Source organism: Anomalospiza imberbis, chromosome 9 (genome assembly GCF_031753505.1).
Source record: "Anomalospiza imberbis isolate Cuckoo-Finch-1a 21T00152 chromosome 9, ASM3175350v1, whole genome shotgun sequence".
NCBI lineage: Eukaryota > Metazoa > Chordata > Aves > Passeriformes > Viduidae > Anomalospiza > Anomalospiza imberbis.
The window spans coordinates 12,537,338-12,551,454 of NC_089689.1; the positions used below are offsets into that span (position 1 = coordinate 12,537,338).

Genomic DNA, 14,117 nt, shown 5'->3' on the forward strand with positions numbered 1-14,117 from the left:
TGGTAGAGTTATAACCAAATTAATGATACTTTAAAAATTTCATCTTCACATTTTATACTCCAGCTCAATTGGCTAGAACTATCCAGTTTTATGGCTTCTGCCTCAAATAGTGACCTTGTAGCTATTGTTGTCTCTGTTCCCATTTGATTGAAGTAAAAGATTCTGACAGGCTTGTTCTCCTTTTATCTTCTCCAAAGGCTATTTGAAGAAATAGAATGTTAAATATGTTTCATAATTGGAACCACGAAAAGGGGTGAGTAATAACCCCTCTGCACATCCTGGTAAAGATTACTTTGCTGTCTGAATTTTGAAAATTTGCAGTAAAATTCTTCAGCAAGAGAATTCTTCAGCATTGGCAAAAGTAATGAGTATAATACTTAGTGATGTCATTCCTTTTCTCGTCTGTTTAGTCATTGTTGCTGTTTAATAGCACTTTGAAGCTCAGTTACCTTACAGAGAAACTTTACTAAAGAAAGCAGTCATTTTTAATTCAATACTGGCCTTTATTTCTAATTGTAATTTTTAATTCAAAACAAACTGATTGTGTAGCATAACAATATTCCTTTGTTCTTCTTTGTTCACAATTTCTGATAATGGGAGTCCAGTTTATGGGAGCCCAGTCACACTTAGCAAACTGGGAAGACTTCAACGGTGGTAAATGCTTAGGGGGGTTGCAACAGTGCCTCATGTGATGCCTTCTATTCTCAGCATAGGTTAAAATTAGAACTAGACTGACATTGCATTGGAGTCTGAGTGAGAGTTTTAAATGGCTTTGGTAATGCAGACAAGATTCATAATTTATCTCCGCTCTTGTCCAGAAAGCAATGAATCACAGTAAATCTTTGAAAACACCAAATAATTAAGGTAAGTTGTAGTTAAACTCTTTCTGATGCTTGGAGGTGAAGTTGTTGGTAGATCTGATTACTTGGGAACGAATTTGCAGTTGTTTTACAGCTATGCTTGGGAATTCACTTCTGAATTGTTGGCTGTGATGGCAAGATTATTATGGTTTTTATTTTCTTGACGAATAATAAGATCTAAGAACAAGACTTTTTTGATGGAATCCTGTTATATAATGAAATCCTGAAAATAGTCATATTCTTAGGTCCTCTGATATGTCATGGTTCTAAGGCAGTATTTGTTGAATGATATGCAAAAGAGAATTGTCCAGAGTAAGCTTTACTAGAAATAAGTATTGGTTTGACTGTATAGTATGATACTGGCTTTGGTAGTACAACTATTAACAAATGTCTCTTTTCTGCACAATTTGTATAAAAGGATTTATAGTTTTCTACCTATAAGGGCTTGTAGTTAAAAAATATCTTTAAACAAGAAGAAATTATAGATTGGTTAATCACTTGATCTCAATAGAAATTTAATCTTGAAAAAAATCAGGCAATTTGAATTGTAACCACTAACTGGAGCAAAGAACCTCATGTGTACACATAGCATTACTGTTGCATGTTGAGATGGGGACTGGGAAGGGTAGTTACTCTGACCACTGAAAGAGAAGCTAATCCTTCAAACTAGTAAATGTGATCACATTTATGTGGGGGAGGGAAAAAGTATACAGTCCTATCTTTACAGGAAAAAATCCAATCCCTCTGTAGGAACTCAAAGGCCAGACTGCATTGCCATGCTGGGGTTGCCATTTGTGTCACTTGTCAAATCCTGCCATTTTTCCTTAACAAACAGAGAACACATAAGAATGATAAATATTAATGTATTAGACCAGATTCTTCTTTATTCAAGCTTTATTATTTGATTTTGTGCTGTCTTTACAACACGAAGCAATCCTGACATTTTACATTTTATTTGCCTACGCATTTTAACTTGATTTCAGTACAAGTAGATTTTACAAGTAAGTATGTTAGCAAAGGACATAGTAAACATAAAGTAGAATGATTGACAGTTTGGACACAAAAATGGTCACTAAGCAATTGTGGCTTAACCAGGCCACACAAAATTATAACAGAAAAAAATGTGAAAGTAAAGATTGGTTCTAAAAGACAGACCTGCAGCAATTATTGTAGGAAAATAGATGTATGAAAAGACATAAAATTCCTCTTTTGTTGTAACCTACCTGCTTGTTTTGAAGAAAGTTATCCTTACTTTCTTTAGTTTAAGGCATATATAGGACATTTTTCTTACTTGCCACTACAAGTATCAGTAAAAAGTTAGAAAGAGAGCATTCAGATCATCAATGTTAGAGCACACTGCTGCTGGTTTGAAGTTTAGCCCTGTAAGCTTATCTGAATATCAGTATCTTGGCTCCTGTAATGGCAGTAAGAATGATTTTTAGAGGGATGCAGTTATTAGAATGAGTATCCTATTTTGTTGCTCTTCAGGACAATATGTATTAATTATCTCACTAAAGGATACACTACTTCAAAACTTTAGACTGAGTTTAATTTCACATGTGAATTCTGACACTCAGTAGGGATACACAAATGTTCAAAGAGAAATCAGAAGAACTTAAATGCATTTTCCTAAAGGTAATGCATTACTAACTATAAAATGCATTGTAATGAGTTAAGCTATGAAAATGAATGCAAATAAAGTATACTAATTAATTTCCAGGAACAGTTCAGTTTCTGTAAAGTGCAAAACTCCTTTTGTGACAAGTATTTATATCAGGTAGGTGTCAGAATGCAGCTATCAGAATTGAACTGCCTTAGATTGCAGGTAACAGTTTAATGTCTTCCTGGGATGGGAACAAATGCTCAAATCTGCATTTAATAATTATGGTCGACACTTAGCCTAGCATTGAAGGAACTGAGAGAAGCAGTTGTTCATTGAATAAGAATGCAGAGATTGCAAAAATACCATTTCTTGCTATAATAAAATTTAACTAAGTGCAATTATCTATTTTTATGAAGAGAAGGCAGTTGATAAAATCCTGTCAGTTCTTTATATTAACTAATTTGATAACATAGTGAAGTGGGTATTGCAGTATGTTATTTTTCATGTCACTGTCTCCATCTGGTAACCCATACCTGAAGTGGTGCATCGAGCCTGAAATTCAGTCAGATTCCTGCAAGCAAATCTGAACATGTAAAGGATCATGGCCGAAACTGCAGTTTGCCTGGGAACATTCTCTGCTGTGAAGACACTCTGGGAAGTGAGAATACACAAGATAAATGAAGAAATACAGAAAGAAAAGGAATTCAGGCAGAGGTCTGCAGGAAGGTAAGTAAATTGTAACTCTTTAAGTATGTGTAAAGCTAGACCATATGTTACATTTCAGAAGACTGTAATTGGTTTCTTCAAACTCATGCAGACTCTAATTCCTTAGTTGTTACTGCAGCAGGATTCTCAGTGATTAGAATTTATCTAGTGTCTGTGATAAAAATATTAGTATATAGATTAAATTCCCTAAACTCAGATACTAAAATCCTCTGCTCTGTAAATATTCTAACCAGTGAAAATTGGTTATGCTTTCTTCTTCATTGAGGTACTAGCAGGGTTTCTTGGTCTTCTGTCTGGCCAGTAATTTTATGAAATTTTAAGTGATTTGGGATTCTATTTTTGGTACTCTTAATTTATCAGATGTGTTTGAAGTGGAACAACAAATTCAAAAGTTACTCATGGAGAATATAAGCTGAAAGAAAGAAAGAAAGAAAGAAAGAAAGAAAGAAAGAAAGAGAGAGAATGACCTTGTCATAATTCTTGTTTAAGTCCCCTTTGGAAAGTAAACTAAAAGAAGCTGATTGATCTATTTTCTTGCACTTATATGAGGTGGACTGGAAGGCTTTCGTTTTAGGAATCTGCTTGAAAATGTGCTTTAGAACTTAATTCCACATGACTTTATATTCTTTGGCCCTGCTGCAACATGGTGAAAGTGAATGATGTCCTCCTTCTGAATTTAAATTTGAAGAACCATAAAATAGAATTCCTGTAAATTACCTCAGCCAAACATTAAGGGCTTTTCTTCTCTCCAGCTGATAGTATACTAACATCCAGATAAAATTAATGTTCTTTGACAGTAAGGTGTTTGTCTCTTTTTCCAGAAAATAGATAGGTTAGTAATTATTGGCTGTATTCATTGTGGCACCACTGGCAGATCTTTTTTCCCTTGTAGGCTACTGCTTGTCTGGGAGGAGAGAGCTGCTTTAGCAAAGCTCAAAGAAAAAGTTATTAATGAAGGTGGAAGAGCAATTTTAAGGATAGAGGAAGAAGAATGGAAGGTAGTGTTGATAGGAATGAATGCTGCTTGTGTTGAATGACTGATGCATTAGAAAACTAATATTTACAACTTTACAGTGTATTTGTGCTTACTATTTGTGTTCTATTAACTGCTCACTGTGCTTTGCTAACAGTGAATTAGGACACACTGTTGTGAGTGTAAAAGAAAGCTGGGTGGTTTTTTAGTCCTGAATATTAAGCATTACTCTGCAAAAGCAAAGACCAAAAGACTTTTCTGAATTAGGAATTATTTTCACTGCAGAGTATGATTTTCAGTATGTAAATTGTCATTTAACATTCACACACCAGAGCTACTGAAATGTATCAAAATAAAAATCCTCTGTGTTTGGGTGCATGTTTATTTATTGTTTATTTACTCTTTCTAAGAGTGAAAATGAGCCAGTAGATTCCCAGAAAACTATTACTGTTGTTTCTCATGTGCAGAGCTAATCTGCTGTTAATACTGGCAGAGTGAAGGCCATCAGTACTCTGAGCCATGCAGAAATGCACTGACCAGCTCCTAGAAAGTGATGAGAATTAGTTTGTGTTGAGGCCAGTGAGAACATGGCAGCCAGACCCAGCCATACTCTGGTGGTCTGCAGGCTAGTGGTCCTTGTTCAGAGCTCTTTGCTTAGAGACATTGTAGTTCTTTATCCCTCAGCTCTTCTGTTCTCAGCTGCCCACTGTTTTTATTAACAGAACAGGAAATAGAATTTAGATCGCCCTTTCTGTGCAACAATCTAATTAGAGTCGTTTCATCTTCAGCTGTATTTATTAAAAAAAAAAGAAAGAAACAAAAACAAGCCTGAAACTTGTCAATGACAGTAGTACAGGTATCTAAATCCTGGGAGCCAAAAGAGGGCAGGTTCAATCTGTGATCAGAATGACAGCCCACACTGGTGTTCCCATCAGGATCGTGGAATCATGGAATATGCTGAGTTCATTGAGTTAACTCCTGGCTTTGCGCAGCACCATCTCCAAGAGTCACACCATGTGCCTGAGAGCATTGTCCAAACACTTCTTGAATTCTGTCAGGCTTGGTGCTGTGACCACTGCCCTGGGGAGCCTGTTCCAGTGCCCAACCACCCCCTGGGGGAAGAACCTTTTCCTAATATATTGATGTAAACCTTTATAAAATTTAAACCTTTTCCTAATATGTATGATATTAAAATCATATCAGTTATGCTTGCTACTTCTAGCATATTTTAGAGAACAGTTATCAGGATTAAGTTTGTAACCTCCATGTTACAGTATAGCTTAAGAAAAAGGACAGACTGTTAGTGTTTCAAATCAAACTTCTGCCTCAGCCCATATTCTAAGCTGAATTTCTTCTGGTTTGTATTTCCTGTTGTAGACATTACCTTCATGCTTATTGAAACTAATCCATCTCCAGGAATGGCAGCTTCACAGAACTAGTTTGCAGAAAATTCCTCAGTTTATTGGAAGATTTCACAGCCTTGTTGTTCTGGATTTATCCCGGAACTCAATTGAAAGTGTACCTAAAGAAATTGGTGAGATGTGCTTTCTTTTATTTTAAGCTGCTTTTCTAAAAAAATTGATCTCGCACAAACGTACCATTTTTGTGCCCTTTGCTTGTCTAATAATTCTACTGGGTAGTAAGAAAACAGATTATTTAAATCTCACAGTGAGATAGAGATCTCCAAACTGTAAATTCCCTGTAAACTGAAAATGGGGCTGGATGGAAGAGACATATCTCTGTGAAAACTCCCCATGACAAAAAAGGGACCTGCTTGCACAGCAGACATCAGAATGCAGCTAGCAAAGTGATACTGAAAAACAGACTTCATGTTCTGAGTCCACAGCAGGAGTAGCCTAGTCACAATTTTTGGTTTTTGGGTTTTTCCTTGGAGCACTCAACTAGATTGCAGTCCTGTACCAAAGAGTCCTGAGATGCTGGTATTTGCAGATTGGTAATTTGGTTGGTTGGTTGGTTTGTTTTGTGAGAACACAGAGCATTTTTCTAACAGTAAAAGGATAAGGCAAAACAAATACTGTGCTTCAAGTAGAATAAACATGAACATTTCTTCTTTGTGCTCTCTGCAGGCCAGCTGACCAGTCTCCAAGAGCTGCTTCTCAGTTACAACAGAATAAAATCTGTTCCTAAGGAAATAAGTAACTGCATCAGTCTGGAAAGATTGGAACTGGCTGTCAACAGAAGTATCTGTGATCTTCCTCCTCAGGTTTTGACAGACTGTTTAGTTTTGTTTAATGCATATTTTGAATTTATCCAAAGCCAATTATCATTACGTGTTGCATTTCTGTTTTCAGATTTGCTGTGATGCTGTGATTTCACAGTATTCCACAGTGATGTAAACAACCTTTCCATGACTGGTCAAACTGAAGCCACATGAGAAGCACATACATACACCTGAGCAGCTGAAGGAGCCAGTCTTTATTTTGGCCAGATAAATGACTTGGGAGTGCATAGAGGGCTGTGACACACTCCATATCAATTTGTTTAGGCTCGATATCATCACTGATTTACCCCACTAAGAATCTGATGCCTTAGCACAGAGAAGTTCCCTTTTATGGTTGAGAGTACAAATTCATACCATATGCCAGGAGACAGCTGTAAGCATCTTTACCAGAACAGATAGATCTGAAAAGGGGTTGTGTGATTTATACAACTGCCTTTGCAGAGGTGAACAATTGTTGTTCTCAAATGTATAAAACAATTATGAGAGAATGAAAACAACTACTCACCTACTATTGAACTTCAATTTGAACAGACCAAAATGTGAGACACCTGCATCTGTAACTATTAGTCTCTTAGAGATGACAAGTATGTAACTATATTTACTTGTTTTAATTTATTTAAAAAAAAACAGTCATGGCAATAGTTGACACCAATCAGTGTCTTGAAAATTTAGTGAATCCAAATAGCAATAGCATAGAATCTTCAAATGGAAATATACACTATTAACCAAAATGCAGAATTTACAAAATCTATGTGGATCCAGGTTGCAGGGTGTAACGTAGAAAGTCCATAGTTGTGTCTGATGGAGACTGTGGTGATGTGAACGCTGGGAAGCTTTGGTTATGTACACTTGAGTGGCACTCAGTGTTTAGACAATTGTACCAGATCTGCTATAAAACATCTTTGTACCACTTTGCAAAAGCACCTGAAGGCATGATTCATTCAAAGGACTTAGGTGCTGTGATACTGTGTTGCTTTTTTAGAATGTCTTGCCAGGGTCGTAGACTTCACAGCATGGAAGGTGTCATAGTTCACTGTAAAATACAGTCCTTGCAATTTGATACATAAAAATCTAAATATTTTACTAACAAAAAATAGCATATTGCATGGAGTGTGAAATTCTAAGGACAGTACTGTCTTTAGCATTCTCTTCCTTGAGGCTTGGGGCATATCTGCATTGTAGTCAGCAGTTATGGCACTCACTACTGGGTGGGAGGTAAAGTTCTGCTGCCTTATCAGTTCCCAGCCTATCTACCTTCCAGGCAAAACTGTTATTGTCAGGTACTATCAGCTACTGGAACTCAAAACCATTCTGTGTTTACTGGCTCCAAAAGGTGTTGTAATGTTTCTCAACATTACTAGATTACTGCTGTGCAGCTGCAGCAGCTACACAAAGTTGTATTAAATCTCCCCTTCTTTTCAGCTCAGTGATTTAAAGAAGCTCTCACACATAGATTTGTGCATGAATCAGTTTACTGCCATCCCTTCAGCTCTCCTCAACATGCCAAATCTAGAATGGTTAGATATGGGGGGAAACAAACTCCAGGAGCTTCCTGATGCAATTGACAGGTAAATACAGCTCAAAGCTCATCTTAGTCTCAATTCCACTGCATTGAAATTCTAATTAATAAACACTACTTCAAAAGATAATTTTTATGTTAACCTCACTCCAAAGTCAAGATTTTATCAGACCTAATGTGATGTTTTGGATAAGCTGGAATAATAGATTTAATTACCAATAAATTCAGTATCAACTATAAGGTTAAATATTTATTGTCAATCACATTTTTCAACAGAGATTAGGTGATAATATTGGATATGGGGTTTCCTTTGAGACTTGTTGCATTATGAGTCCTTTATGTGGCTGAAAAATTAATTTTATAGTAATGACAGAGAGGATTAATTCTATGAATCTTGATTTATTGCACAAATACCTATTTTTCAGAATGGAAAACCTCCACACTTTATGGCTCCAAAGGAATGAAATAAACTCTTTGCCAGAAACCATTGGTAATATGAAAAATCTTAGTACACTTGTTCTTAGCAACAACAAACTTAAGGATATTCCAGCTTGTATGAAGGACATGACAAATCTGAGGTAAGAAAAAGCACCAGTAATATAAATGAAAATAACTAGAAAATACTTTTTAAAGCCCCCCTTGAGTTGTAGATCATAGAGTGATACTAAGGGAGAGGAAAAGGCATCACCACAGTTGTACAGATGGATACAGTAAATCAGCATAATTACACAGATTCACAACAATTAAGGATCTGGAGAAGTAAGCTTTGTCTAGTGAAACTTAGTTAAAGAAGTAAATTATGATAGCTACAGTCTCACATGAAAAGTAACTATAATACATTTTCTCATTTCATAGCCCTCCCACTATAATTGCCCTTTGATATCACTCTCTAAAGGCAAGAGCTCACAGAAAAATGTGGCAGGCATTAAAAGGACAAAAAGTAGAACTTTGCCATTGGGAATTCAAGCATTCAGAATTAAACAAAATTTATTAGGTTTAAGGACATGGATGAAACTGTCATGTACTTGATATGAAAAATAAAAAATAATGTAAATTCTTAATTGGTAGAATTTGAATTACTCCTTAGTATACTGTGACAGACACTTCCCTGTTAGCATTTCCATTTGGATTATTGGATGCTGGCTGTTTTAGAGGAAGAATGCTAGTCTGCATAAACCATGCCTAACCCAGGAAGACAATTCCTGTTCTCAGCTCTTTTGGAAGAACCTCAACTAAACATGTGCAAGCATAGGCCCAAGGATGGAACAAGAATAAAGAGCCAGGACTGGCTCCTGCCTTGCAAAGCTGGGAGGAGCCACTTGCACTGTTCTCATCCACTCACCTGTTTGTGAAACTCAATACATCTGACAGTGGGGTCAGAAACTGAAGACAAAATTATGAGAACCACAATGTTTTTTCCCACCACAATCAGTTACTATTATAAAGCATCTTCTTAGCTTACTTAATACTACTGATAGAGTGGTGAGTTTAGTATAACAAGAACTTAATCTCCTTTTGCTTAAAATAATATTTGAGAAATCTTAATTCAGCTTCAAAAGAATTATTTTCTCTGGACAAAACGTACTGCAAGATTATCCTTTTCTGGTGAATTCCTAGATTTGTCAACTTCAGAGACAACCCACTGGAGCTAGAGGTAACACTCCCTCCTTGTGAGAACACAGAGGAGGAGGAGCAACAGGAGATGTTTGGCATTGACTTCATGCACATGTATATCCAGGAATCACTCAAGAAAACAGGTATGGCTTTTTTATTAATTCTGATCTCTCCACAATACAGTGAGGAAGAGAGGGATAAACTGGATAAATAAAATCTAGGATATGTATAAAAATGAAACATGAATAACCTTCTTAATAAATGAGTAACGTTTTCCAAAAAAAAATCTGTAAACAGGCTTTTATTGAGGACAGGGGCACTTTTAACAGGAGTTGGCACAGTAGGTTTCCAACAAACAGCACAGATTCTGGTAGGAACATACTGGAACCATGGAGCACTGTATTAAATGTGCCTGAGTTACCTACACCATGGATAAAGAGAAGCTGATGACTGTCTTTCGTATTTGCAATTTAATCAGGTTACATAGTGAAGGTCTTCTAGCATCCTTTAATTTATGAAGCTCAACTTTTCCTATTTTTGGATGTTGTCCAGATGGTACTTCCAGAGGAAGATTAAGGGAGAAATATCTATGTTCCCAAGATAGGTCTTTTAGCAATGAACTATCAACACCTGATAAACAGATGTTTCTCACAACTTGCTTTCCCTGACACAAAATACAGTCACTTAAACAAAACACCCCCAGTTTCATCCCATTTCTAAAACATGACAAAAATTTGCTGTTCATTGTCTCTGGGGTAACAGCTTTAATGTTGCAGTAAGAGACCCAAATAAGCACTTTGGAACAGATTTTCAGTTGGCAGCTGTTACTTGCAGTGAGCACTTCACTGCAGATATAAAATGTTCTCTCTGATCTTCATTCTGTGTTTTGTGAAGGCTTAAAAAATGAATGTAATGTTCTTGATTTAGAACACTAAGACAGCTTTTTTCTTATCAATATTTCATGAATGAATTATCAAATTAGCAAAAATATATCACGATGACACTTTGGGTGTAAGTTTTCTTTCTGAATAGATTCTCTAGCAGCACAGGTTGATCAAAGTACTTAGGCCTACTTAAATATTTTAAGAAGAAATACAAAGCTATTCTGAACTTCAAAGTGAGAATAGTGTCAGCTTCTCTTATTTTAACCTATTGTCTTTCAGGAAATGTGGAAAGTTGTACTTCTGGTTCTCCTCCTGTCATGAATCCCAATGAATAAAGAATGTAACTGTGAATGGAAGAAAATATCAAGTACACTTCTTCACAGCAAAGAGGCTACAACAGGTTTCAAATATTCTTAGGGATTTTATTTTTCCACTGATGAGAACTGGTTTGGGTATTTGTAATTCCCAGTGAAACAGAAAAGTATAAGACCTTTTCTTGGGTACAGGAAAGATGATAAAAGTTTTTTTTTTTTTTTTTTTTTTTTTTTTGGTAAGAAATTAATTAGTTTAAAAAAAAACAGATGAGCTTTATAGGGTTTGTTTTTTTCCCTACCAATTCCAAATCTATCTCCTGTCATATAGTTGGCTCTGGTATCAAAGAAGGATTTGGGACAGCTGTCAACAGGACATTCTCCAAGGACACAGCAGACTCAGTATAATACTGCAGTGCAGCCTTGTATCCTTGCTGCTGTAAATACTCAATCCGTCCGTGATCAATCAGCCGTTTGCAGAGGCAACCGATCTCCTTCCGCTCCTCAGCACTCAGTATCCTGGTTCCAGATAAAGGAAGGAAGCAATGACAAGCTGGCAGAAAATAGTTTTGGTAATTAACATTAGTAGTTAAGCTTAGAAAAATTAGCAAAATCATTGTAAGTTAATTTCAGTCAGGTAAGCATGACTGTTGAAATATTTTGAAATGTACGTCCATGAAAATCATATTTTTAAAGTAAAATATCTCTATAAGTTTAGTAATTAAATGTTTCTGCAAAATTAGTCCTTTTGAGGACCCAAAACAATTTAATGTGCCACTATACATAGCTTTTCTGCTGGAGTCCATTTGCTAGGAAAAAAATCTACATACCCTTGTAAAGTATCAGAACCACTTGCTGTCCTGCTGAGCGTGTGCTCATGTTCTTCTGCGTCATTAGTTTGATCTTCACTGTCTTCACTTGTAGAAGTTTTGCTTGTGGTTTCTTGCATGCCACAAGTGGCCCAGCTACTCATTCTCTGAAAATAATGGAATTCTACTGGTCCCAGTCCTACTGATTTAAAGAACTCTCTGCCTACATAATGTGTCCAGTCACACTTGTGATGGCAACACAGAGCAATAACAATTCCAGCTACAGCTTTACGGTCTTCTGTGGTGCTTTCATTACCAGCAGATTTGTGAGGAGCCACCTCTGTCGGAGCAGCCCTGCAGCGTTTTGGTGCAGGCTCTTCATCTTCTCCATCACAGCAAGTGGTGTAACTTTCAACCAAGCATCTCAAAGCAAGATCTGAGAAGGAACAAATACATCCCCCCACAACAAAAAATATCCATGCCATTATTTATACAGGCTGTATCATGGTCGGGAATGTGCTTTCCACAAAGAAAAATAAAATTACACACCACAAACTAAGCCAAAAACCAAGTTCAATGATAACTAAAAATTACAAACATGCTTTGAAAACATGAAAACCCTAAATGTGCTTTCTCTGGAGCTTCTAAGAGCTTATCCTTGGAAATATTTGTTCTGCAAAAGTGAATTTAAAATAGTTTGGTTAAAAAATTGGCATATTGTAGGAGAATCTCCTCCCTGTAAAACACATGAGTATTTTCTCTAAAAGTTTGATATGTAGGACACAATCTATTAAATATGCGCATGTACTTCTTAAATGCTTAACTTTGTCATCTTTGTCACGCTACCTATAAAGGTGTCATATTTGAGATGTCTTTCTCTACACAGTAGCCACATAACATTAGAAAAACTGTATTAGTTTAAAGTTATCAGGACAGAAACACAATCTTATTTGTGTTTGGGATACGTATTCAGACAGCCACTAAAATTTTAGAAAGAAAATTGTTTCAAAGAAGAAGCAACTGTGCTAAAAAAAATACTCTCGAATATATGATCCATGCCACCACACACTGTTCTCTGTTCTAATCTATTAAAGCCAAGAAGGGCTTCACTTCTGCCTAAAGTATCCTTACATCTATTATCCTTTTACTATTGCACTGGAGTCTAGAGATATTTAGAATATAATTACTGTGTTCACCAAAAAAGGTTTAGAGGGCAAGAACAGCTTAAAAGGAAAATTTGGAAGATCAGTGCATTCACAGTGTAAGGCTTACATGCTGACTTTCTGCAGTTCACACATCTGTAATTCATACCTGTCGCAGCACCACACAAATGCTTCCCAATTCCTACCACTGGTAGTTTTTTCTTCTCCAAAATAGGTACCTTATCTGGAGGGAAGAGAAAAAAACAACCAACAAACCCCCATCCAATCCACAACTGGCACATTTTGTTAAGACAAATTAAAAGACGAGGATGCAGTGGCTGGGAAGCACATTTAACCATTTCAGCCTTTCAATACTGCCTATAAAAGGTATATATGACATTAATGCATCTCCTGCTGACACGTGCTCCCACAAATTCTGTAGGATTGATGGTGCATCACTTATGTGTAGAATTAAGCAAAACAAACAATGCAAGCATGTTTAATTCTGCAAGTGCTAAAAAACCTTCAAAATGTATTTCTTTTGGTACTTTCTCACCTATAATGATGTCCTATGAGTGTATATAAGTAGAAAACTTTAAAGCTCCACTTAAAGTACATGTGTATCTATGTATAGTCACACATGCCTGTGTGTACATATGTGTATACATACAGCATCAACATGTCCAAGCAACCACTGAGAATAATCTTCAAAACCAAGTACATTTAAGCATGTTACACACAAACTGACTGGAACCCCAATTCAAAATTTAAAAATAAGCCTCTATTTCAGAATGACACAGGCCAAGAAGGAACTTACTTAAACATAAGTGCTGAATGTCTACTTGAAGCCTCTCAAATATAGAATCTCTCTTTTTGTGTTTTCCATCCACCTGTTTAAACAGAACAAGAGATTGCATAGGGCTGGCCACTAATAACTATAATTTTGCTCCAGGTATTAATGTCAGCCTTTTTCTTGTCAAATCGACATCTGTGAATTTCCAACATTAAACATCAGGATTTTTTTTCTAATAAATTTGCTATGAGTGAAATATGGAATGTATAACTTGTAAAATTTAAATGTATTGAGGATAAAAAATAAACACTAACAGCTTCAATGGCAATGGTTTAAAATTATACTTTACTAATGTAACAATATCCTCTTACCTTGAATCTTGTGGTTGCCCTTTCCACAAGCAAAAACTGAACATTTTCAACATTCTCTAAGGCAATATCAACCCAATGAGACAGCTTTCCTCGCCCAGCTCCAAACTCAATAAAACACCTTCCTGGACCAAGTAAATGCAATTTTTCCATGTTACCTAAAATAGAAGCCTACAAACATCAAAAGATTATTTGTGAACCAAGAAAAATATATACCCTGTGTTTGGTAATACCTTATAGAAAAATTAGTCCTTCACTGAACTGCAGAAGACT

The 14,117-nt window shown here is 36.1% G+C and overlaps 2 protein-coding genes across 6 annotated transcripts in view; one reads left to right on the forward strand and one right to left on the reverse strand.

Moving 5' to 3' along the window:
* On the forward strand, positions 1-12,937 carry LRRC39 (leucine rich repeat containing 39). 3 transcript variants are annotated; one of them, XR_011002163.1, is made up of 10 exons: positions 7-864; positions 2,954-3,189; positions 4,082-4,187; positions 5,540-5,696; positions 6,250-6,386; positions 7,827-7,972; positions 8,349-8,501; positions 9,541-9,680; positions 10,701-10,821; positions 11,064-12,937. XR_011002163.1 is itself a non-coding variant. In XM_068199738.1 (9 exons), exons 2-9 carry the CDS (start codon positions 3,065-3,067, stop codon positions 10,754-10,756), a joined length of 1,020 nt encoding a protein of 339 aa, XP_068055839.1. In that variant the 5' UTR covers positions 8-864; positions 2,954-3,064; the 3' UTR covers positions 10,757-12,937. The 3 variants fall into 3 exon arrangements, 2 of the variants coding, with proteins under 2 accessions (XP_068055838.1, XP_068055839.1); XM_068199738.1 differs by having other exon boundaries at positions 8-864; positions 10,701-12,937; XM_068199737.1 differs by having other exon boundaries at positions 1-864; positions 3,003-3,189; positions 9,541-12,937.
* TRMT13 (tRNA methyltransferase 13 homolog) overlaps positions 10,823-14,117 on the reverse strand; it is a 5,740-nt gene continuing 2,445 nt past the window's right edge. Inside the window, exons 7-11 of one of the 3 annotated variants that reach the window (XM_068199733.1) lie at positions 13,848-14,015; positions 13,501-13,573; positions 12,853-12,927; positions 11,563-11,977; positions 10,823-11,251 (exon numbers count right to left, since the gene is read on the reverse strand). In XM_068199733.1, coding sequence (XP_068055834.1) covers positions 11,056-11,251; positions 11,563-11,977; positions 12,853-12,927; positions 13,501-13,573; positions 13,848-14,015 — 927 coding nt within the window. In that variant the 3' untranslated portion in view covers positions 10,823-11,055. Of the gene's footprint in view, positions 11,252-11,562; positions 11,978-12,852; positions 12,928-13,500; positions 13,574-13,847; positions 14,016-14,117 lie in introns of those variants that run through there. The other 2 variants (XM_068199735.1, XM_068199736.1) reach the window with 2 other exon arrangements.